We start from the raw sequence: 23,760 nt of genomic DNA, 5'->3' as shown, positions 1-23,760 counted from the left end.
CTCCTAATTTTCCTTCAGAACCAAGTTCAATCACCTCCTCATCTGTGAGAGATTCCCTGACCCAACTCCATCGACCTGCTTATGCACATCCAAATGTGGTTAGTTAATGATTTTATTAATCCTCCAAACTGGGTTACTTTTGTGAGTCAGTGGTGGCGCCAGCTGGACGGGACGTTGGAACAATAGGAATGAACTAGGAATGTCCCACATGAACCAGACGTATAATCAGCCACTTTGACCCAAATGAGCCGATGGCCCCTGTGGAGGAATCATTGTTCCCACCCTCTGGGAGCTCACATCCTGAGGAAGGTGAGGGAGGTGTGTTTACTGGAACGTTCTGTGACTGTGGACTCCATATTTGGGAATGTAAGTGGGGGCGGACCTGGGTTTCTTGCTCACCCATGTGGTTAAAATGAGAGCTGAGAAAGCCCGTCGCACCCGACACTCTGGCTCGTCTTGAAAGACTCTGGGGGACACAGCTCACCGGACAAAAAGGTCCTGCTGCCCGTTGCTCTCGGGAAGTCTGTGAACATGCAGCTGTTTCTGGTTCTTGTTGTTCTGCTGTTTGAGGTGCCCGCAGGTAACTTGTCCAAATGCACCATGAAATCCTAGGAGATGTTACTGCCCGTAGGAGTGGGGTCAGGGCCTTCAAGGTGTCTGGTGTTTGCCAATATCTTCAAAAGTACCCACTGTCTTGGTTGCCTGGCTTGAATCTGTGTCTTGGAAGAGAACATCTAGAGAGGTGTCAAAGGATCGGGGCCGTACTCTCCGAGTCCTCTCCGGAGGGAGGAACGAGCCCGTCATTGAGAGTCATCTCGGTAGAGTAAGCAAAGCTTTCACCCAGGAACCTGGCCATCTCATTTTCCATTCAAGTTCATGTTGGGCCTATACTACAACAGTCATAAGACCAGCTCAGGCTTTGGAGTCATGTAGATATGAGGTTAAAATATGTCTTCACTCCTGACTACTGTCTGAATTGAGCTAATGCTCACTCTGAACCTCACTTTTCTCATCTGTTAAGTGAGGATAACAACTCAATTTCATAATAATTATATTTCACGACCTTACACATGTGAAAAGCTAAGTTCTCCCTTGCTGTGTAGGAAGGCATATATAGTCTTTTTGTGACTCTAAAATACCCTTCTACCCTTCACAGATGCTCCCTGGTTCTGGAATTTAGGATAGGGTGAACTGTGTCTTTGTTCTCCATCTTTATTCCGTGGGCTCGTCCAACAGATTTGTGTACCAGGGCAAGTAAAGAACTGGAGATGGGAGATTTAGGACCTCAATGCAATACTCTGAATAGGTGACGATTTGGGTCTCCAGGGAGACAGGTATACACGGAATTGAGTTTGATTCCTGGGAATCACATTTATCCGAGATCAAAAGGAGGATGGAGAGACAGAGAGAGAGAGGGAGCAAGAGTGCGCGTGCGCAGGCAAGTTATGGAGCATCATGGCAGCTGAATAAGGGAAGGGGTTCGTAATGACCTTTATTCCTGAGACCCATGTGCTCTCCGCAGAGGGAGATTTCTGCTGCCCATGTCAGCGTGATACCCAGTTTTACTGTTAACCTAAGAAGGCCTGTCTTTGATACTCTTTAAAAGTTAATTTGGCTCTGAATTATGCCATGGTGACAAGTTGGCACTCTCTGGACGCTGGAGTTGGGGCAGGACGGAGGGAGTGCCGACTTTGCAGCGTGGAAGGCGGGGTCTGATTTGCCAGGGTCCTAGGGGTGGGACTAGCTTCAGCCAGTAACTGTGAGTTGGGCTCTCTCTTCTGTTTTGTCATATAAGTTCTAATGTTCTCAGAGCCAATTGAGTATTGGCCAGGAGCTGGAGTTTTGGATGTCCCAAGTTCAAGATGATTTTTCAAGGAGGAGGCCCTGAGTTTTCTCGTCTCGGCATAAGGTTGACTTTGGGACCACAGGAGGCCCCAGCTGGTGGGGAATCACGCGCCTCTCCCCCTCTGCCGCAGGAACTAACCTGGGTTCAATGTTGTTTTCTGTGTACAGATGCCGCACGACCCAAGAAATGCTTTAGTAACATAGTAGGCTACTGTAGGAAGAAATGTCCGATGGGAGAAATATATGAAATACCGTGTCTAAATGGGAAATTATGTTGCGTTAATGAAAGCGAAAACCAAAAATACGAGACAGTTGAAAAGCCACGCCAGCCGTCTCCAGTGCAGTCTGATCAGAACCTGGACTACGCGATTTTACCCACCGTCACACTCGTCACCATCCAATTTTAAATAAGTGCTCACTCCCTGGCCTCCATTCTTCCTAAATCAAAACTGCCACCTAATAGACATGCTGGGGCAGGGGATTACCGTATTCTGCTATGTCTAACACACGCTTTTTGTCCAAATTTTGAAGGAAAAATAAGGATGCGCATTATACATGGGTAGTACCTGAAATACCTTGTATGTGTTCTTGTGTTTTATAATTATGTGTTACATAAAATGTATTAGACCATACTATGTGCAAAAATAAATGCTAAAGTTCCTTTATAATACAAAAAGCATCTAAACATAAATCAATAAAAAATTGAATTAAACAATTAAAATGAAATAGTTTTTTTGAGAATTTGGGCCCCAAATGGGGGTGTATATTATACACAGTGAAATACGGCATCTGCTTCTCTCTGTGAACTGGATTCTCCACGTAATAGAGTCCTGTGTTTTCCCAGGAATTGATTTATTAATGTATTCACTCCCTTTTTTGAACACTTCACATAGAAATGAAGAGTTACCATGTCCCGGTCGCTACACCAGTGAGGTGGGCGGTACAGAAGTCAGAGGAACATGTTGGTGGAGGCAGAAGGTAGCTCCCCTACTTTCCTAGCATTTTGGGCATTACAGCCTCTTTTTGCTGAAGTTTCTCATGTCTGAGGCGATCTGAATGTCCCAACTTTGTGCGTTAAGGTTGAGTACAGAGGGTTTTCTAGCAGCAAAGCATTCTTTAGAGGAAGGGAAGATATTTGCACATTTCCATGACATTTATTGGGACAGATCTAATGGGCGGTAACGACAGCTAATGCTAACGCCATCGCATCCTTTGAAGCTCATTTAATGGACACACTCCATTTCTTTTTTTTTTTTAGTAGTGATTTGCATATCCAGTTGTCACAATATTTAGAAATGTATTTAGGATCTTTGAAAACATCGTATATTCTGTTTATTTCACTAGTGTGAGTTTGTAAACTTTCTGCTATAAAATAAGGAAAATCTGAGGATCTAATGTAAAACACGGTCATTATAGCTGATAGATAGCATTATATTATGCAGTTGAAATTTGCTAGGAAAGGAGAACTTCAATGCACCCCCCCCACTGCAAAAAATAAAAGAGAAAGAAAGATAAATATGTATGTGAGGTGATGGTTGTGTTAATTAACCAGATGGAGGAGCATTTTCACAATGTATACGTATATCAAATCACCACAAGTGCACTTTAAATATCTTACAATTTGTATGTTAATTATACCCCCAAGAAGCTGAAATTAAAAGGGGAGTTTAAAATAGTGTGAAATTTAGAGCCTTATAAATAAGGAGGACACATTGAAGAAGCTCTGCACGAGCTAAACACGTCCTCAGTAAGTCATGATGGTAGAAAATGCTCTCCAGGTGGACAGAACAGAACGCTGTGCGGTGCTGTCCACGGATGTTGCCTGGTCCATGTCTAAGTCACAGGTGACTTTTGTGGAGCCGGCACCTCCTCTGGGATAAAGGAATCAAAGAACCTATGCCTCCACGTGCAGTTTGCCATCCTGTTTTATTGGGAGGATGGGAAGACAAATGTTTAGATGGATATGGCAATGTTTTCAGAGCCTCGAAGCACCTGCCTATTAGTGGTTGAGGCCTTTGAAAATCCTGAAGTGTGTAGGAAACCAGGACTGGCCTAGACTGCAGAATTTGCAGTATTTTTTGTTGATGATTTCAGCACCAGGCAAGCTAATGTCACCTTCATTATTAGAGAGGTTTTTTTTTTAAGGCTCACATAGAAAGCCCCTTTCTCATTGCAACACTTCGCAGGCTCCTGCCTTTTCCATCTTCCATCACTGTAGATCACCAGGGGCATTTTCAGGGAGGGTCCATTTAGTCACTGTGACATGAAGCTGGGTCTCGCCCATTGTCTTTAATCTACATGTGTCCTCTGTTCTATAGGTGTCCACTGACAAATTACATGCAATAATCCATTTTGGCTTCATTAGTATCAGATCAACCAGCAAAGTGTCTCCCGCGTTGGGAGAGAGGGGTATGATGAACTAAACACAATTAAGCCTTGAATTCTACTTTGGGTGGATCTCATCTTTGCTTTGACTTCCCCCCATTATCCTTCTTACCTCCCTCCACACTCATAGAAGAAGTGGATGGGGTTGGTAGTGTTAGATGCATGTTCATGGTCTACCTTATTTTCACATACAAAATTAAACCTAAAGCCTATATTTTTATTATGTACCTTTTTAGTACAGGCAGTATTATTTGTACCTTGTGTTTCTTGTTTCTGTCTTAGAACATTTTCTAAAATCTTAATCATAGAACATTTCAAAATTGCCAGAATGTTCCAGGTCGTTGCCTACTGCGCAGCAGCCATGGGGGCCACCCACCTCTTGGGGGGTCTTGGACAATGCTCATGAAGACTGCCAGGGACATTAATCATTTCCTACTCATACTCATCCTTTCTTAAAGTTTGCTCATAGCTCTTCTCAGGGAGCCTGTCCTTAGGGGCTCTGGAAAGACAGCGGCGGGCCAGCTAACCCTGCTATTGTGGCTGCAAGTGGTTGGACCAGGGTGAGTAACAGATGTACGTGTACAGGCTGAACCTACTTCTGCGGATGTCCAAGTCGGGTCCTGGTATGCTGCTGAATAAGGAAAGGAGGGAGGAAGAGAGAGAGAGAGACAGAGCGAGGGAGAGAGAGATCCAATTCCAGTTCTTGGTTCCGTTGGTTCTACTCCCGAAGGCCTCATGTAGTTGTTAACATTTCTTATGGCAGGTCGTCCTTTTCTGAAGTGAGCGCTAGTGAGCTTAGGTCTCCCGTGCCCTCATGTCTAAGACACGACTCATCATGCCCTGGGCAGTTTCTCATCACAGAGGTACAAGTTAGTATTTAATTGGTAAAGACCAGGGTAGTAACAGTGACAACAGTTAAGATCCACTTCAATCATTGGTTTTAGAGGTAACCAGATATTTAAGGCAGGCCATGATCAAAGCAACTGTACGAAGATATGTTTCTGTTCACAGATATATTCTGATGGAGCCTCAATTCCTCAGTGGCTCTTGGGAATACATAAATACTCATTACCAGCGTGATACTTTTCAAACTTAAAAAAAATAACCAATGGATACTATTAGTAGAAAATAATGATAAGAAACAATAATTCAGATATTATAATTAAATAACCCTATTCACATAGTACCCGTCAGACAAATATCAAAGGCCTGGATACCATTAAATAATATTTCCTGAGTCTGAGAATCAGGCCACATAAGACGTAGGCCCCTCTGAAGTCCCTTCTTATATCAAAATGGAAGCATGCAAATGATAGGGTAGTAATCTTTTAGCCTTCTTTGGTACGTTTCAGCCTGGGTAGACTTGGAAGGCAATTATCTGTAACTTCTACAGATAAAATAAAATAAGTTGTATTGCATAGACAAAGTAAAATATAGTTAATCAGTTTGAAGTAGTGAGTTAAGAACTCAGCAGTGTAACTATACTCTTTAGTTAAGAACAGTGACATGGTGGGGGTGGGGGGGGTGAGTGGAGGTGGACGAGGGTATAAGGGGGGTAAATGGTAATTGAAAAAATAAGAAATAAACTATTTTTAAAGAAGAGAAGATGAAGAAAAGCACGGCGACGTGGGAAACATTATCATGCTGGGGAAAGACTTATTTCAAGCTAACACGACCGCTGGTTTATACAAACACGTATCCATCCACCGCCCTGAATTTGCACAGTCTGTTTTTGTGTTTAAAAGTTCAGAGAAAACAGCCCTGGCTGGTGTAGCTCAGTGGATTGAGCATGGGCCTGTGAACCAAAAGTTCAAAGAAAACAGTGAATAACTGGACATTAGCAAGATTTAAAAATTTTGTACTTCAAAGGACACCATGAAGGAAGTGAAAAGATAACCCACAGAATGGAAGAAAATTTTTGCAAATCCTTCATCTGATAAGGACTTGTGCCTAGAATAGGGAAAGAACTACTGCAAGTCAATAACAAAAAGACAACCCAATTGAAAAATGAATAAAAGGTGGCTCCCATCTTCTCTAGATGTACTAGGCCAGTTCGCAGCAACAGGAGACAGATGTCGCTGTTGCTACTAGTGGTCCTGTGACATGGATCTGAGGACCGGGGCCAGAATAGGTGAAAGAGTGATGATAAAAAAATGGCTGCTTTGGAGGCCAAAAGCTGTCATCAAATTGAGTTTGTTTTGGTGACTGCAATGAGCCTCAGGACAGAATCCTGAAGGAGCGGATCAGACTGGATGAAGGCTGGGAACCTTTGGAGATAATGCTGAAATTCGACAGGGTAAACTCTGATAGACTTGAATGGAGTAGTAGAAACAGTGAACAAATCAAAGGCAGAAATTAGGGAAATAAGTGAAGCTAAAACTAAAATCAGATCTCCAAGCAAACTCCTCCCTCAGGGGACTGATGCGTGTTAAAATGATGTAAAAAAACCCATTTTACTTACTTATTTTTAGAGAGTGAAGAAGGGAGGGAGACAGAGAGGGAGAGAAATACCGAGCAGCTGCCCCTCGTATGCGCCCCTTCTGGGGACTGAACCTACAACCTGCGTGTGGGCTCCTGCACACCCAGCCAACTGAGCCACACTGGTCAGGGCAACAGATCTTTTTATATTAAATGTTTTCCAACAGGTGCAACTCTTGTTGACGTAAACGAATGGTTAGAAGATAAAGGTCAAATACTGAATATTTAAATGAAAAGAGCATTGCACAGAGCATTTGAGGAATCAGAATTTGATGTTTTTAATAGCATTAAATCAGCTAAGAAGTGTTTTGACTCACTGCCCTGCTCCCCACTGTGACCAGAGGGACCTTGCTTTTCAAAGATTACTTTGGGGCCAAAAAAAAAAAGTAAAATAAAGTGAAAGCTAATTCATGAGCTAAACAAGAGCAAGAAGAAAAACAAAAGTTAGCCAAAAATGCTGAAATGAAATCTAGAAAAGATGGGATGTTTGCTGAAATTTGGAGGGAACTTAGATGATCTGACCTGTAGAAAAGATTTGCACACTCTTTTCTCAAATCATGGTGAAATAAAATGGATAGATTTTGTCAGAGCAGCAAAAGAGGAAATAATTCTATTTAAAAAACAAGCTGAGGAAGCATCAGATAAAAAGCTGAAAATGCAAATACACACACACACGCAACCCCCCAAACATTAACTTACAGTTAAGGGATAAAGTGATGTGGGAAGTACTAGAGAGAAATGTGGAACAAGAAGCATTGGAAAAAAATCATAGGTGATCAGCAAGAATCCCTAAACAAATGGGAATCAATAGGTCGCAGATTTAAAGGAAGAAGAAGGAATACGAAGCTGTCCAGTCTGGGTTAGCTGAGGAGAAGTACAGTTTCAGGGCAAGAAAACTAAATGTGGAAGTGATGATGAATGAGATAAAAATGGTGCAGCTGGACCAGTAAAAAGAGCAAGAGGAGAAACAAAGGCGAGCGTACATCAAAACAACAGGAAACAGAAATTTGTTCTGGAGACCAGCAGTGCAGTAAACAGTGTTTTAAGAATTTATTTCAATTAACCTGGCTGGCATAGCTCAGTGGATTGAGCGTGGGCCTGTGAGCCAGATGATCACGGTTCAATTCCCAGTCAGGGCAAATGCTTGGGTTGCAGGCCGGTTCCTTGCAGGCTAACTACCAGCAGGGGATGCACAAAAGACAACCATACATTGATGTTTCTCTCCCTCTTTCCTTCCCCTCTAAAGATAAATAAATAAAATCTTTTAAAAAAAAAAAAAAAAAAAANAAATAAATAAAAACTTTTAAAAAAAAAAAAAAAAAAAAAAAAAAAAAAAAAAGAATTTATTTCAATTAGCCCTGGCTGGTGTGGCTCAGTGGATTGAGTGCCGGCCTGCGAACCAAAGGATCGCCAGTTGGAATCCCAGTCACGGCACAGGCCTAGGTTGCTGGCTGGGTTCCCAGTTGGGGGCGTGCGAGAGGCGACTGATCAATGTATCTCTCACACATTGATGTTTCTCTCCTTCTCTTTCTCCTTTCCTTCCCCCAGCTCTAAAAATAAATAAATAACATCTTTAAAAAAGTTTATTTTGATTAGAGTTTAAGCTGCTTCTGTCTTTGAAAACTTTAGAAAAGAAAATCAAACTAGGTCCACTTTAATGTCCATCTGTGAGAAAGGAATTCTGTTGCTGTTGAACTTGTCTTTTCTTTCCTTTTTTGGCATTCAAGGAGAATTTTTTAAAAAATATGTAGTTCTATTTGTATTATTTCAGATGATATAAATACCAAAAGAAAGATTCGTCCACTACACTGCCTTTGTAATGAGAGAACATAAAAACTAATAAGCTAGTAAAAACTAATTAAATAAATATTGTATGCCTTGGTTGGGTGGTTCGGGCACTTGGAGCATCGTCCTGCACACCAAGAGGTTTTGGGTTCGATGCCTGGTCAGGGCACATATGGGAAGTAACTCATAGATGTTTCTTTCTCACATTGATGTTTCTCTCTCTCCCTCTCCCTTCCTCCCTCTCTAAAATCAATAAACATATCCTCAGGTGGAGATTTAAAAAAATAAAACATATACTACATACAAAGAAAAAAATGGACAAAAGATCTGAATTGATATTTCTCCAAAGAAGAGGTATAGATGACCAATAAGCACCTGAAAAAAATATGTATGGTAGCAATCAGATAGATGCAAGTTAAAATCAAACTGATGACCACTTCACACTCACTAGGGTAGCTATAATTAAAAAGACAAATATTAAGTTCTGGTGTGGGTGCGGAGAACTCGGAACCCTCCATCCCCTGCTGGTGGGAGGGCGGCCATGTTGGAAAACGGTCTGGCAGTTCCTCGAATTTAACATTCCTCGAATGTTAAACAGATTTACCGGATGATCTGACAACTACACACCATATTGTAGATGCAAGGAAATGAAAGCAGAGTCCATGCAAAGACTCACACACAAATGTTCGTAGCACCATTATTCATAATAGCCTAGGAACTCTGGAATGTACAAACTTACCCCTCCTACCAAAATGAGAACAGTGTTGAAACCGTGCTGAGAAGCCGAATTGCCCGACAGATTCCAACACACCGGCTCTAAAATAATCTCTCTCTTTAATGTGGCTGGAGAGTGGCTTTTCCAGGATGGATTCAGAGTAATTGGCCTAATCTTAGAAATACCACTAAGGTGGGAGCTGCCTCATTAGAAAGGGAATATGGACTAATATGTTGGGGTTTGAGAAAAAACTGAAAAGTGAAACCTCAGATTTATCTTTTAAACATCTTCAGAACTTTGGCCTTGTAGGAAACAGAGGTACTTGAAAGGTGTGAGATTGAATAACAGCATCACCCAATTTTATCATAGAAATGGAGCTCACGGAATAGTGTGGGGCTGGGTCAGACGAGAGAAGAGACTTCCGGAGGCAGACAGCACGGTTAGTATGTTCTTACAATGACCTGGGCAGATATGAAGCACATCCTTTTTGCAGGCGATTTTGGAAGACATATGGAGGAGGTGAGGTTGGAATTTATTTATTTTTGTTTAAAGTCTTTTTACTTTTATTTTTTGTGATATTTTAAAATTTAATGGTTGGTATACGATATTATATTAGTCACATTGGTTTCAGGTACACAGTGTAGCAATTCAATGTTTTTATACCTTACAATGTGATCATCCACTAATTCTAGTAATTATCTGTTACTGTGCTCACTTAGCACAATATTACCTTTTCAATAATTAAAAAAATTCAATTATAGTTGGCATACAATATTATATTGGTTTCAGGTGTACAACATAGTCATTAGACATTTGTATAACTTACAAAATGATCAACCCAATAAATCTAGTACCCATCTGATTCCATACGTAGATATTACATTAGTGACTATACGTTGTACCTCATCTTTTCACCCATCCTTACCTTTTACCCCCTTACCTTTTTCACCCATCCCACCAATCTCCTCTCCTCCCGCAACCATCCCTTATTGGAAGATAAAATCAACCAGATTTGTTGATTACCAGAAAGCAGAGGGTGCATGCTTATATATTTCAGGAAGTCGGGGATTTCTGAGGGTTTGCCAGTGAAGGGCGTGTTAGTTCAGTGCCTCTTAGTGCAGTTGCTGCTGTACCTGCCCTGCCCAGAGCCCTCTGGCCCTGGGAGGCAGCGTTAGGCTCTGCCTCACGTGGCGTGGGCACCTGGTTCAAGGCAGCTTATTCAGAGCCGCTCTGGATAGTGGCCAGGTGCAGAACATGTCCCTCAGCAGAGACCGTCAAGGCGGCTCTTTGTGAGATTTGGACTAGGAGTGAGAGTGAACTGGTAGTTGAGAGCAGTGGAAGAACCCAGCACTCCCACGGACAGAAGTAGAACTGCTTTGGGTCAAAATTGAGGTCAGCTTCTCCTAAAATTTCTATTTGAACTAAACAGGACCACAGATTGGCTGTGCATCTGGAACAAAATATCTTGGTCCCATATAGGATCACTTCAATGGCATTGCTTGACCAGCGTTCCTTCATTGCATGGTTGGCTTGTTTTGATCTGCACATTCTGGTTTATTGTGAGGAGACACTGTGCTATACCACCTACAGTGCTTGCTTTTTGAGGAAAAAAAAGAGAGAGGGAGACCCTTATCTTAGGTCACGATTCAAGGAAAAAACTGTGTTTCTCAGGGCATCGTCTCTGCTTCAGAAAGCCAGTTCACCCACGATCACACCAGATCCCTGGGCACAGAGAAGTCAGAAAGCCAGTTCACCCACGATCACACCAGATCCCTGGGCACAGGGAAGTCAGTCTCCTTTCCCTCTAGGAGTGGGCTAGATGAGGATGAGTTGGGCTTGGCGTGATAGCAAGCTCAGTGGAACCTGGGAAGAGGGAATAATAGATGACCTTGGGTGACTCGATTGAAGAAATCAGAAATCAGCACCATCAGTAGTCATTTCAATAAACGAAGATTTATTTATAACTTCAGTGGAGTTACTATGCACGTCAAATATCGGACCCTGCTGCTAATTTGGTATGTGGTGAGGATCTCACCAAGCGTTCGCTAATCCGCTCTGTGTATCACAGCCGTTTACTGTGCCTCTGGTTCAACCTGTGGCTTCCGGAATTCACTCAAGCTGCTTAGATCAGCAGTTGGACTTGTGCCGATGAGGCGAGACAAGGATATGTACTCGTGTACGTCCTTCAGCGGATGGCCACCATCACTCAGTTTCTCCTGTCCCTGTAGACTGAGGCCTGGGAGTCACCCTTATGCCCACCGTGTCCAGTGAAGAACCAACCATTACAGATCAGAGCTACCGAAGAGCTCTCTGATCCACCCACCTTGTGCCCTCACGACCTCAGCTCTGGTCCGAACCACCTCTCACCTGGCCAGTTGCAAGGACCTTTTAATCTCTCTCTCCACATCTTCTCCCAGTTCCAGTACATGTTTTGGCATTTAATACAGAGTGATTAAAATATGTGGACCTGGCCACATTATTCCCTGCTTAAAACATTCAATGGCCTCAGATTCGTCTTCAGTTAAAGATCAGAATCTTAAAGATGGCCTGTTAGCCTTAAGAAGTCTAACTGTTCTCTGTCCACCTCTCCAATATTATCCTTTCTCCCGTTCTCTGCCTACGGACCCTATTTCTCCAAATATGCCATATTCCTCCTACCTCAGGGCCCTGGCATACGCTGTTTTCTACCCATTGAGTTTTCTCTCTGTATCTCTTCTCCACAGACTCCTTTTTGAAAGAACAAACCTCTACTCATCATTTAGCTTTAGCTCAACTTTCATTTATTTGGTCAGGTCAGGCATGTGTTAACTGCTCCTTTAACTAGTAACAAGCAGGAGAGGGTTTGGGTAGTTGGTTACTGGCGAGACTTTATGAAGCAAAGAAAACATTAATGCAGTTGACGTTGCATTATTGGAAGGTGTGGTGAGTGAGCCACGGCACAATGCAGATAGTTTATTAAAGTTTCTCCTAATTGTTTTTGTAAATCATTGTATCTTCCCAACTGAGCTATATGATACTAAATTCTCCTTTCTTGCTGAGTATATAGTGTTTGCTAATGGCAAACATATCATCTAAATCCTGGTTAGATTCAGCAAATTTTTGCCCCACTTTTTTCCATTTTTGGAATTCCAGTTTTGTATCCAGTTCAAAGGTCTCACTTTTCACCTCCCCTTGTGCAGGTGGGAACTGTGACTTCAGTGGCTCGAAATGGAGGAAGGGACATCTGACTCTAAGACAATTTCCCCTCTAAGACTGCCCCATGTGGCCGGTTGTTTTTAACCCGCCCTTCTGCGCAAGATCACACACTCAAAGGAGAGCTTGCGCATGCTCACTGACGTGCGTGCCTCCCTCAGATCCCTGTCCTGACTGCGTCACAGGAGTTTTCTGAGATCAGTTTTTCCATTCACTCACTGGTTTCCTGAGGCTCGATTCCCCACATCCCCTCCAGACTTGGAACTTACTGTGGTTGCCTCGCCTGGGGTGTGTGGGCGGTGAGAATGGCGGACGCTGACCCAGGATGTGCGTGAGTGCAGCCCACACGGGTGTCTGTAGGCGCTGGAGGGTTCCTTCAGGCCGAAGAGCCAAGAGGACATGCTCCCGCAGCAGCTGCGGGGCCCTTCGGGAGTAGCCTGTGCCCTGATGACTGCGTCAGCATCCTGGGTGGTGGTGCGCCGTGCCCGCCAAACAGCCCGTTGTCACCATCTCTTCCCAACGCCACACTCGGTGACTTCACACTGTAGCTTGAAGTGAGCTATGTGGGGGTATTTACACCAAGGGAATTGGCACATCCTTTCAATCAGGAAATCAGGCCCCTGTCCCACCCTGGAAGCTGATTTGTCATCATGGTTGTTCAAACCGTACAATCATCTATTAACATTTTTTTCCCTTTTCTTTTTTTAACACTTGACGAAAGGTGACTTGTTTCCTCGTTCACTTTATTGGCAAGTAGGGGAATGGTTGGGTGGTGTGGTCAGCCTCAGGGCAGGAGATACTGTAGCAAGTTTAAGAATAAAAACCAAACCAGCTGAAAGTCTGCTTTTTATTATCACCCTGTGCTGGCAGTTCTAAACTATGTCTGACCAGATCCTCCTTCCTAAGGAAACTTTCCTTGGTTTAAGTTCTAAACAACTGCGGCAGTAACTGTTGAGTTTTAATAATGGTATTCAATATATATTTAATAATGATAATTATATAGATGGCTTTGTTTCTAGAGCAGTGTGAGGGTCACAGCAAAATTGGGTGGGAGATACAGGGAGTCCCCGTACACCCTGTTCCGCACATGTACACAGCCGCCTATCCACACCTGGCGTGGGCGAACTGACGCTGAACATCGTCACTTAAAGTCTGGAGTTTACTTCAGGCTCCGCTCTTGATGGTGCACGTACTACGGACTCTGACAGAAGTCGTTACAGTATCTACAGTATGGGACAGTTTCACTGCCCTAAAATCTCTCCATGCTTCACCTGTGCTTCCCTCCCTGATCTTTTTACTGTCTCTATATTTTTTGCATTTTCCAGAATGTCCTGTAGTTCAGGGGGCCCCAACCTCCAGGCCATGGACTGGTACCAATCTGGGCCTGTTAGGAACCAGACTGCTCAGCAGGAGGTGCACTTGAATCATCCCGAAACCATCTCCCCAGCCTCCAGTCCATGGGAAATCTGTCTTCCACAAAACCCGTCCCTGATGCCAAAAAGGCTGGGGACCGCTGCCATCGTTGGGGTCATACAGAATGTAGCCTTTTCATGTTGGCTTCTTTCACTCACCAGTGATATGCATTTAAGTTTCCTTTCTGTCTTTCCATGACCTGACAGCTCATCTCCCTCTAGTGCTGAATACTATTCCATTGTCTAGATGTTCCACAGTGTATTTATCCATTCACTTACTGGGCATCTGGGCTTCTTTCAAGTTTTGGCAATAGTGAATGAAGCCGCTCCAAACACCTGTGTGCAGGTTTTTGTGTGGACAGTTTTCAGCTCATTGGGGGCAATGCCAAGGACTACAATTGCTGGATTGTCTGGTAAGAGTGTGTTAGGTTTTTTTTTTAAGTTTTATTTATTTATTTATCTTTAGAGGGGAAGGAGAGAGGGAGAGAGACATCAATATATGGTTGCCTTTCGTGCGTCCCCTGCTGGGAGTTGGCCTGCAGGGAACCGACCTGCAACCCAGGCATGTGCCCTGACTGGGAATTGAACCGCGATCCTCTGGTCCGCAGGCCTGTGCTCAATCCACTGAGCCATGCCCGCCAGGGCCTAAGAGTGTGTTAGTTTTATAAGAAACTGTCAAACTGTCTTCCAAGGTGGTGCGTCCCATTTTGCAATAAATGAGAGTTTTACTCACCATCCTTGCCAGCATTTGGTGGTGTCATTGTTTTGGGTTTTAGCTCTCGTATGGCAAATTCAGACCAGTTCCTGGGTCCTTTACGTTTTCTCCAAACTCCAAGGGGCCTGGACCACCAAAGGGATGCATTACTAGCAGTGACATGTAAAGCGGCAGCGGCAGCAGCAGCAAAGAAACCCCTCTGTCTGGGAGGTTTGTGTCTGCCTCCACCTTACATAGTGAGTTTCACCGCCGTGGGATCTTCATCTCTCTCCTCCCAGCTCACTGCTTTTTACACAGAAACTAAAGAAATTAGACTTCCCCATAGATCCACTTTGGCCGTTCTATTCTTAACCAAAGTGCATATATATTTTCCTAAAATGTCCTGTCTTTTTGAATTCCCTCCCATTTGTTCATTTCAGCCTGTTCCCTGAGATCACCTTCTCTACAGTCAGTCACCTGTTGAAATCTGACACATTTTACAAGGCACCATTTTAATGTTGCCTTGTAAACATTACAAGGCAACGAGGAAACCCAATCATGAATTTCCCAATTCAAGAGGAGGTTGGTTCTGAGTTGTCCTTACCAATTCATCAATTGGTGTATTGAGTGTTCAATCACTGGTTAAAGAACAAACGAGCCAGACAACTGGCAATGAACTTTATTAGAATCTGCTTTAAGGTCTTCTGAGGGTCGAGGAACCAAAAGGGGAAAGATGTGGGTCTCTTGACTCAGTGTGTTGGAGTACGTTAAGAAATAAAGGAATGGAAATTGTACTCGATTTATGTAGAGTTTGTCTTGGGAATTGAATAATTTTCTACATACGTATCATATTCTTGGGGAAAAGTCATTGCATATGTTATTGGCTTGGGACGAGTTGGCTTGGGAATTTTTTTACGGGCTTCCAGTTCCACGATACTGAGGCAACAATATCTCCCATTTTCACACAGTACTTCGCGTATTTCACTTATTCTGCATATTTTCCTGCAGTTTCCTTGTATATATTGATCCCAGCATTTCTTAAGTTGTTCAGTTACTGTGCACATAAAGAACAACAGGCCAAGGTCAGTGTTTGAGACTGAAAGGCAACTTTGGACATGGGGAGGAGACAGGATGTTTGTAGGGATTATGTGTATGAGAGATTCACAAGGCAGGTGCCCGTAACACCCCACGGAGGATGCACCAAGAAGGTAAACCTCAGTGAGGGTGTCTGTCTGATCACTCGTATTTAGTTCCTCCAAGGTTTTGGACTTCAGCCAACATCTGATGGGTTGGTTCCACCAATGGCACCAGATCTTGTTTGGGAAAATAAAGGAGCTGAATCCTTGATTTCAGGCTGTGGCACTCTGCTCCGGGGAGCCACAGCAAATCGGCCTCCATTTGAATGTTCCCAGGGCACTCATTTCCTTCCTTCCTTCCTTCCTTCCTTCCTTCCTTCCTTCCTTCCTTCCTTCCTTCCTTCCACCACTGCCCCATCTCTAATACCCAGAGTATAACAATTTTTTACTATGTATTTATGTCTGGATCAAACTATGCTCTCAAGTTCATACTCACTACTATGGTCAAGAATGACCTTCTTGTTGTCCAGTTGGGTTTTTTTCCCCTCAGTCATCTTCCTCCCTTGTTAATTCTTACCATTGGACGTTTTTGCCAAAGCTTATCTTCCTTTGGTTTCCATGTCACAATAATCTTGGACTTGTTTTATTTCTCTCTGACTCCTTCCTCATTCTTCCTCTATTAGTGGCAAGAATTCCTCTAATATTCAGCCTCAGACTTTTGCTTACCTTGCTATACATTCTATTCTTTAGTGACCCTCAGAACTTTCAGTGATCTAAGAGTTAGAATGTTCAAGTTTTGGTTTCTGGGCTTGTACAATCTTCTGGAAGAGACCCCAGAAGATGAAGACTAAGAACAAAGATGCTGCCTCCAACCCCAGGTTCTAGAACTCCTTCGATTCTTAGGAGTTTAGAGTGGCAGGGACAGACCATCCCTATTACTGTACTAAGAGACAGTTGTAACAGATCTGGTTTGGACAGAGGAGAGAAAACTAACTTTAAGTTCTCAGTACGTGCTCAACCCTATGCTAGATGTTTCATAAATGTTATATCATTTAATAAGGCCCTCATGAGTCAGGTATCATTATCTTCACTGACGAGGAAACCGAGGCTCAGAAAGTCTTCACCATTTATCCAAAGTTGACAAACTAGTAGTAGACAGTGAAGGCCTATTTCTCAAACCTGACCCCACAGTTCGTGCTTCTTCCACTGTTCACACACTGTAGTAGAATAGACACACATATATGTATATGGAAGACAGTGTGGTTGAGTGATAGAGCAGACACTGTATCCAAGGAAACAGGGCATCCCTAGATACTGGGCTCATCCCTTTCTTCAGTGAGACCTTCCCAGAGGAAGTGATGGCCTCCTTTCAGCTCTGAGTGCCCCCTTTCAAGAACAGTACCATGGTAGAAGGCCTCAGGAAGAGGGAATTTCTAATGACACTTGGTAGACTTCAGTCACCCCTGGGAAACCTATTGCTTTCGACTGTGAATTATAAAGTTACCTTGGGTTCTTAAAAGCATTCCATCCCATTGCTGATTTGCACGAGTCCTGGGAAAACTCAGGATTACCTGTGAGTTCCTGGAACAGTAGAATCGCAGTGATTAGCAGGAGCCTCATGGCCAGGCTTCTCAGAGGAGGTGGCAGCCACAGCCCTGGGTCCAGTGAACTGCACACCATGCCCCCTTCCTCAGAGACTCGGGTTCTTATCCACTGAACCAGAACAGGTGGTGTCAATATGAAGTATGCCCCCCAACTTCTGATCTGTGGATCTTGCATCATGTGGGCAGGCGCAGGAAATTTGAGGTCACCCAGTTTACCCCACATGGAATCGCAGACACAGCATGTTCTGTTCTATCACACCTGATGCCATTCTGTGGGCCGTGGACAGCTGGTGAGAAGACTCTGTGCTTCCTCTCCTCTGGGTGTCTGCCCAGGAAGACCACGGGAGACATGTACTCATTTCTGAGAATGAACGAGTTAGGCAAACCACAAAGCCCGTTCCATTCACTGCATTCAGCTAAATCCAGGATCTCTGGGCGTTGTGTCTGTTGCTTCAGTCAGTCCAAATAGAAGCCAATTTTAACTTTCAGATCATAAATGAATTATTCAGAGACAAGCAATATACAATGATGAAGGCATAATAGGATGACTACAGTAAAAATTTCATTTAGAAACAGCCAAAAAGGGAGAAAAGACAGAGGTAGCATCATAGAGCATTGTCTTAATGGATAAGAGTAGCAAGTTTTTTTCCTGCCAACCTCCAACAGTGATAAAACAGTGATTTTCAACCTTAAGGTATAAAACAGTGATTAAGTATAAAACAGTGATTTTCAACCTTTCCATCTCACAGCACACACCAACTAATGACTAAAATTCTACAGCAGCCTCCACCCCAATTTTTCTTAGCAATCTGAAAAAAGTATAAATTTGAGTCATTCACACCAGAAGGCTATTGTTGTGTTGGCTGTTGTCATTTTTTTAAAAAAAGTTGACAGTCTAAAGGAAAAGGGGTCAGTGCCCCTGACTAAATAGTCAGGTATAGTGTGTTTTAAAAATGCTCACATCTCACCAGTTGAAAATCGCTGGTGTAGAGAACTCCCAGTCAAGCTGTATTCTTTCTGTTCTGCTCTCCGTGAAGGTTTCCCTTGCTCGTTGCTTTCGGTGGCCGTGTCTTGGAGGAGACTACAGTGAGAGGCCTCTTCTGGGAGCTCTGCTACTTTAGCAACATGTTTCCTGCTAGTGCAGGCTGAGGAAACTGTATGAGTGGTTTTGTTACCCAGGCTTTGACTTCTCTAGCATTATAACTCTTTTGAAAGACTAACAACCTTTCTTTTTAATTGCTCACAGTCATGTTCATGTCCAAGACCAACCCAGAAATTCTTCCCAATCAGGACAGTTCATCTTGAATTCCAAGCAGGGTACTGGTATGGATAAAATAAGCTTTTGGAGATGATGCCATCTCTATAGTCCTTAGCTCAACAACCTCTCTCTCAGGCTCTGATTTACGTAGTTTAATACAATAGCCTCTGGACAGCGTAGGTGAATTAACTGAGATTGATCACCACGAAGTTATAGTGGTGGTAATGACCGCTCTTCTGTAATGCCACCCGCAACTCTTGTCTGTAAATACAGAAATGTGCCCCACAGGGAGTTGGGTTAACACAAGGCTGCGGTGTGGTGCCCAAGGAATCAAACGGGTGAAGAGAAACAATGGAGTCCTGGTCATTGGCTAGAGAATTATTGATTGGAGTAAATCACGGGCTCTCCTCTTGATGAGGAGAGAAATACAAACAGAGTGGGGCTCAAAAATTGGTCTTTGAGTTTTGAAGATGAAAGACTTTGTTTATACTAACAAAATGTATTGCTTTGTGCACTGGAGAGAACATTCTGTTCTAACCTGCAGGGTCCTCCTCACCAACTTCTTGACTAGGAAACTCACATTTCTTTGAGCCACAGACTATGTTGTAGGAAAAATGGCGTCCCTCCACTTCCACTTCAATTATGTGCACACGTGCGCGCGTGCGCTCTCGCAGGCGTGCGTGCTCGGGCGTCTGAGTGTGTCTGCTCTGTCCCCTGCTGTTGCAGAGCCTATGCCGCTGGACCTTCTAGATTGATCCCTGGAGAGTCTTCTTTTTCTCCAAATCCTGAGACCTGAAACTGTAGGTGTGCCCCTGAGCAAGATGAGATGGATAAAGAACATTACATTTCTTCATGAGGGAGCTGTCACCAGTCAGTACTTACTGTTAACTCAAAGGACCTTAGAAATTTGGGACTTTCAAAGACACAGATTGTTTCAATGAGTTACTTATAAAAGGACAGAAGTATAATAAATTTCTGGATCACCCACCCACCAAGCTCCATAGAGGTCAAGAGGTAGGAGAGCAAATAAGAGTTGGCCGTCGAACAATGCGGAGGTTGGAGGGGCCAGCCTCCCACACAGTCAAAAATCCACCTGTAATTGGGTATGTGAGTGTTTCAATGGGTCAGTCAAGGAAGTTGTGTCTGTTTAAAAGATTTTGTTTTTCTTTTTATGTCAGTTAAAACCAATATTTAAAAAATATTTTTGTTGTGTAACGTGCTTTATTGAGAAGAATCAGGAAACACAAAAACAGAGAGGAAAAAGCCAATAACCAGCCACATTACTGGTGTCTAAAGAAAACATCTGGAAACAAGGTCGTATAACCTTCTAAAATTTTTCTTTCGTAGAATTAAAATAGCTTTATTTTTAACCCAAATATTAGCTTACAGGCTTTCCGTGATTAACAAGAAAGATGCAGTAAAACTGTCTCACATTTCCATCGACTGCGTGGCTTCTGTGAGTCTGGAGCCCTTCAAACCTCTGCTGACACCAGAGGTGTTTACATTCTCAGGGACACACCAGCCTTCAAAATTCTCCATCTTCATGCTCAACTCCAACTTGTACCATATCCACCCTCCCTGGTGCAGAACTCTCCTTGAACTTCCAACAAAAATCAGATCACACAGACCAAGCATTTTGGAGTTTATCAGAATTTACACAAGAGTTTGGGAAGGAGGACCACTGAGAAGGTGATTACCTGGGGTTACACCATCAACTTGCAAAATGGCTGGACCACATCCGTGGTCTCAAATGAAATGTCCTCATCCCTGTAATGGGGAGTTCTCTTCACTTCATCTAATCTGAACTTCTCAACAGCTTGCTAGCTTTTAAAGTTATTTTTCCCTTTTTCGTCTCTTCCACTCAAACCATCTTTTCAAAATTGCCCCCAAGCTGTTTTACATATTGCAGAATAGCTTTTAGTGTCTACTGGCTACATGAATATTTCTTTGGCATTAATTCCTAGAGGCAATTTGATAGATTAATGACACAGGACATTCCTAAGACTTGTAGTAAATGCTGTCAATTTGGTTTTCAAAATGGTTGTACACATTTTGCAATCTCTCTGTATTTGAGGAGGCTGTGTTTTCCTAGCCTCTGCATCAACACTCGACTTTATCATTTCCTTCTCTTTTTAGGCATTTCTAGGGCAAGTTTTAGTGGCTAAATTGGTTCAGATGAGTCAAGTGGAGGGCTCCTGCTGAGGATATCAGTGTGTCTCAACCTCGTGGACACTTCATAACAATTTTACGTATGCCCAACCCAGTCCTGAGGCAGCAACATTAAGAACGGGGATGAGTTTCATGGAAGGATTTCTCAAACCTGGGGAAGGTGTTCTCCTGCATAAGTGCCGCTCCTTTCATCAGATGAATTTTCTCTCGGCTTAGGGAAGTACCGCCCTTTTGCCTGAGCAGAGGGTTTCCCTGCCCAGGGCCCTGTTCTCTAGAGAGCCCCATTTGGCCCCCCACTGGCTGCATCCCCCCCTGTAGTATAAAATGTCACTGCGGCCAAAGGGGTGTGTTAACCTAGAAACTATTTCCACTGCTTTATCCTTCTAAATTGTGCTCTGGGTAACTGGGACCCAGGATCCATACCCACACTGTCTGCAGCCTCTTTCCCAAGTCTGTCTGTCTCTATGGGTGTCTTCCCAAGGACGCTCACAGTGTGGGGGGGAAATAGAACAAGTAGTAAAGAGAATCAAGTTGCAGGCTGGAATCTGGAGCCCTGACTTTGGTTTTCTTTGAGATGCCATGTGCTGGGACAAAACTTCAAAGAGCCTGGAAATGTAAAATTTGAACTTGGCGTTTCAGATATGTGTTTCTAGGTAAGAGGATAGAATGTATTTTATTTAGTAATTTGTGAGTGTGCTTTGTAAGTTTTAAATACTTAAGATAAGTGGGCTTTCATTTGCATTTTTCCGCAGGCCCCACAAATGTAAGCATGTTCTTGCAAGTGAGTTTTCCTCTTTTATTCATATGACTTTTTAAAAAGGTGTGGCATATATGCAAATAGTTGTCCCAGGTAGTGTCCTCAAGAAATGAAGCAGAGAAGTTGCAGGATGTAGAATCAACNGTGGGGGGGAAATAGAACAAGTAGTAAAGAGAATCAAGTTGCAGGCTGGAATCTGGAGCCCTGACTTTGGTTTTCTTTGGGATGCCATGTGCTGGGACAAAACTTCAAAGAGCCTGGAAATGTAAAATTTGAACTTGGCTTTTCAGATATGTGTTTCTAGGTAAGAGGATAGAATGTATTTTATTTAGTAATTTGTGAGCGTGCTTTGTAAGTTTTAAATACTTAAGATAAGTGGGCTTTCATTTGCATTTTTCCGCAGGCCCCACAAATGTAAGCATGTTCTTGCAAGTGAGTTTTCCTCTTTTATTCATATGACTTTTTAAAAAGGTGTGGCATATATGCAAATAGTTGTCCCAGGTAGTGTCCTCAAGAAATGAAGCAGAGAAGTTGCAGGATGTAGAATCAACATAGAGAAGTCAGTTACATTTCTAAAAGGTAACAATAAAACATGTGAAAAAGAAGTAGAGAAAATGATCTCATTCGTGGTAGCATTAAAAACAATAAAATGCTTAGGAATAAATTTAACCAAGGACGTAAAAGATCTGTATGATAAAAAATATAAGACCTTGATGAAAATAATTGAAGAAGATACAAACAAATGGGAGGATACCCTATGGTTATGGGTTGGAAGAATTAATATTGTCAAAATGTCCATACTACCCAAAGGCATCTAAATATCCAGGGCAGTCCCTATCAAAATTCCAATGACATTTTTTTTTAAGATTTTATTTATTTATTTACATTTAAAGGGGAAGGAGAGAGAGAGAGAGAAACATCAATGTATGGTTGCCTTTTGTGTGTCCCCTGCTGGGAGTCGACCTGCAGGGAACTGGCCTGCAACCCAGGCATGTGCCCTGACTGGGAATCGAACCGCGATCCTCTGGTTCGCAGGCCCGTGCTCAATCCGCTGAGCTACGCCAGCCAGGGCCCAATGACATTTTTAACAGCAGCAGAAATAACAGTCTTAAGATTTGTGTGGAACCACAAAGGGCCCCAAATAGCTGCAGCAATCCTGAGAAAGAAGAACAAAAATAGAGGCATCACACTTCCTGATTCCAAACTATATTAGAAAGCTATAGTAATTAAGACGGGATGGCACTAGTATAAAAAATAGACACATAAACCAATGGAACAGAATAGAAACCCCAGAAAATAAACACCTGCATATATGGCCACTAATCTAATATTTGACAAAGGAGGCAAGAATACTCAATGGTGGAAGGATAATTTATTCAACAAATAATGCTGGGAAAACTGAATAGCCACATGCAGAAAAATAAAATTGGTCAGTTACTACTTAACTCAAAATGGTTCAAAGACTTAAACATAAGACCTAATGTGGTAAAACTCCTAAAGAAATCATGGAAGAAGCTTCTCAACATTGATTTCAGTGATGTCAAATCACAAAAAGCACAAGCGATAAAAGCAAAAATTAGCAAGTGGCACCACTTCAAACTAAAAGGCTCCAACTCTGTTAAAGAAACAGTCAACAAAAGGAAAGGCAGGCTACAGAATGGGAGAAGATGTGTGCTAAGCCATACATCAGCTAAAGGGTTAAAGCCAAAATATATACAGAACTTGAACAGCTTAATAATATTAAAAAGCCCAATTCAAATTAAAAAAATAGGCAGAGGAACTAAATAGACATTTAAACAGAAAATGGCAGATGGAAGCCATTCATTACCAGTAATTCCTTTAAATGCATTAAATGCTCTAATCAATTGAATAATAGATATTGTCAAAGTTGATTTAAAAAAAAACCCACACGTAATTAAATAGATGTTGCCTAAGAGAGACTCACTTTATTTTTTAAAAGATTTCATTTATTTATTTTTAGAAAGAGGGGAAGGGAGGGAGACAATGAGGGAGAGAAACTTTGATCCATTACCTCTCGAATGCGCCCTAACTTCGGCTGGAACCCAGGCATGTGTCCTGATTGGGAATCGAACTGGTGACCTTTCACTTTGTGACACGGTGCTCAATCACCTGCGTCATGCCAATCAGGGCAAGAGAGACTCACTTTAGATCCAAAGACACAAGGAGATAGGAAGTAAAAAGGTGGAAAAAGATGTTCTACACTTATAGTAACCAAAGAAGAGTGGGGGTGGTCCCACTAATGTATGAGAGAAGTCAAACACTGCTGACACAGAGTGAGACATTGTCTATTGGTAAAAGAGTTAATTTGTCCCGAAGATATAACAAATAAAAATGAAAACAAGATAACACTTCACATCTACCAGTATGGT

The 23,760-nt window shown here is 42.7% G+C and overlaps 2 protein-coding genes and 1 pseudogene across 2 annotated transcripts; 2 read left to right on the top strand and 1 right to left on the bottom strand.

Annotated features, from left to right (window-relative positions):
* The first annotated feature begins 251 nt into the window (after positions 1-251).
* DEFB128 (defensin beta 128) lies at positions 252-2,264 on the top strand. Its single transcript, XM_037044767.1, has 3 exons — positions 252-309; positions 464-580; positions 2,014-2,264. The coding sequence occupies exons 1-3, from the start codon at positions 252-254 to the stop codon at positions 2,250-2,252; spliced, it is 414 nt and encodes a 137-aa protein (XP_036900662.1). The 3' UTR covers positions 2,253-2,264.
* Positions 2,265-3,602: 1,338 nt separating this feature from the next.
* On the top strand, positions 3,603-14,229 carry LOC118985986 (lupus La protein homolog; annotated as a pseudogene).
* A 1,077-nt stretch (positions 14,230-15,306) lies between these two features.
* On the bottom strand, positions 15,307-17,202 carry DEFB127 (defensin beta 127). Its single transcript, XM_037044719.1, has 2 exons — positions 17,154-17,202; positions 15,307-15,560 (listed from the first exon to the last, which is right to left on the bottom strand). Exons 1-2 carry the CDS (start codon positions 17,200-17,202, stop codon positions 15,307-15,309), a joined length of 303 nt encoding a protein of 100 aa, XP_036900614.1.
* Positions 17,203-23,760: the final 6,558 nt, after the last annotated feature.

This window comes from Sturnira hondurensis, unplaced genomic scaffold (genome assembly GCF_014824575.4).
Source record: "Sturnira hondurensis isolate 20B ecotype Veracruz unplaced genomic scaffold, ASM1482457v3 Scaffold0004136, whole genome shotgun sequence".
NCBI classification, from domain to species: domain Eukaryota; kingdom Metazoa; phylum Chordata; class Mammalia; order Chiroptera; family Phyllostomidae; genus Sturnira; species Sturnira hondurensis.
The sequence above is the reverse complement of the archived record's forward strand: the minus strand, read 5'-3'. Positions and strand labels throughout refer to the sequence as shown.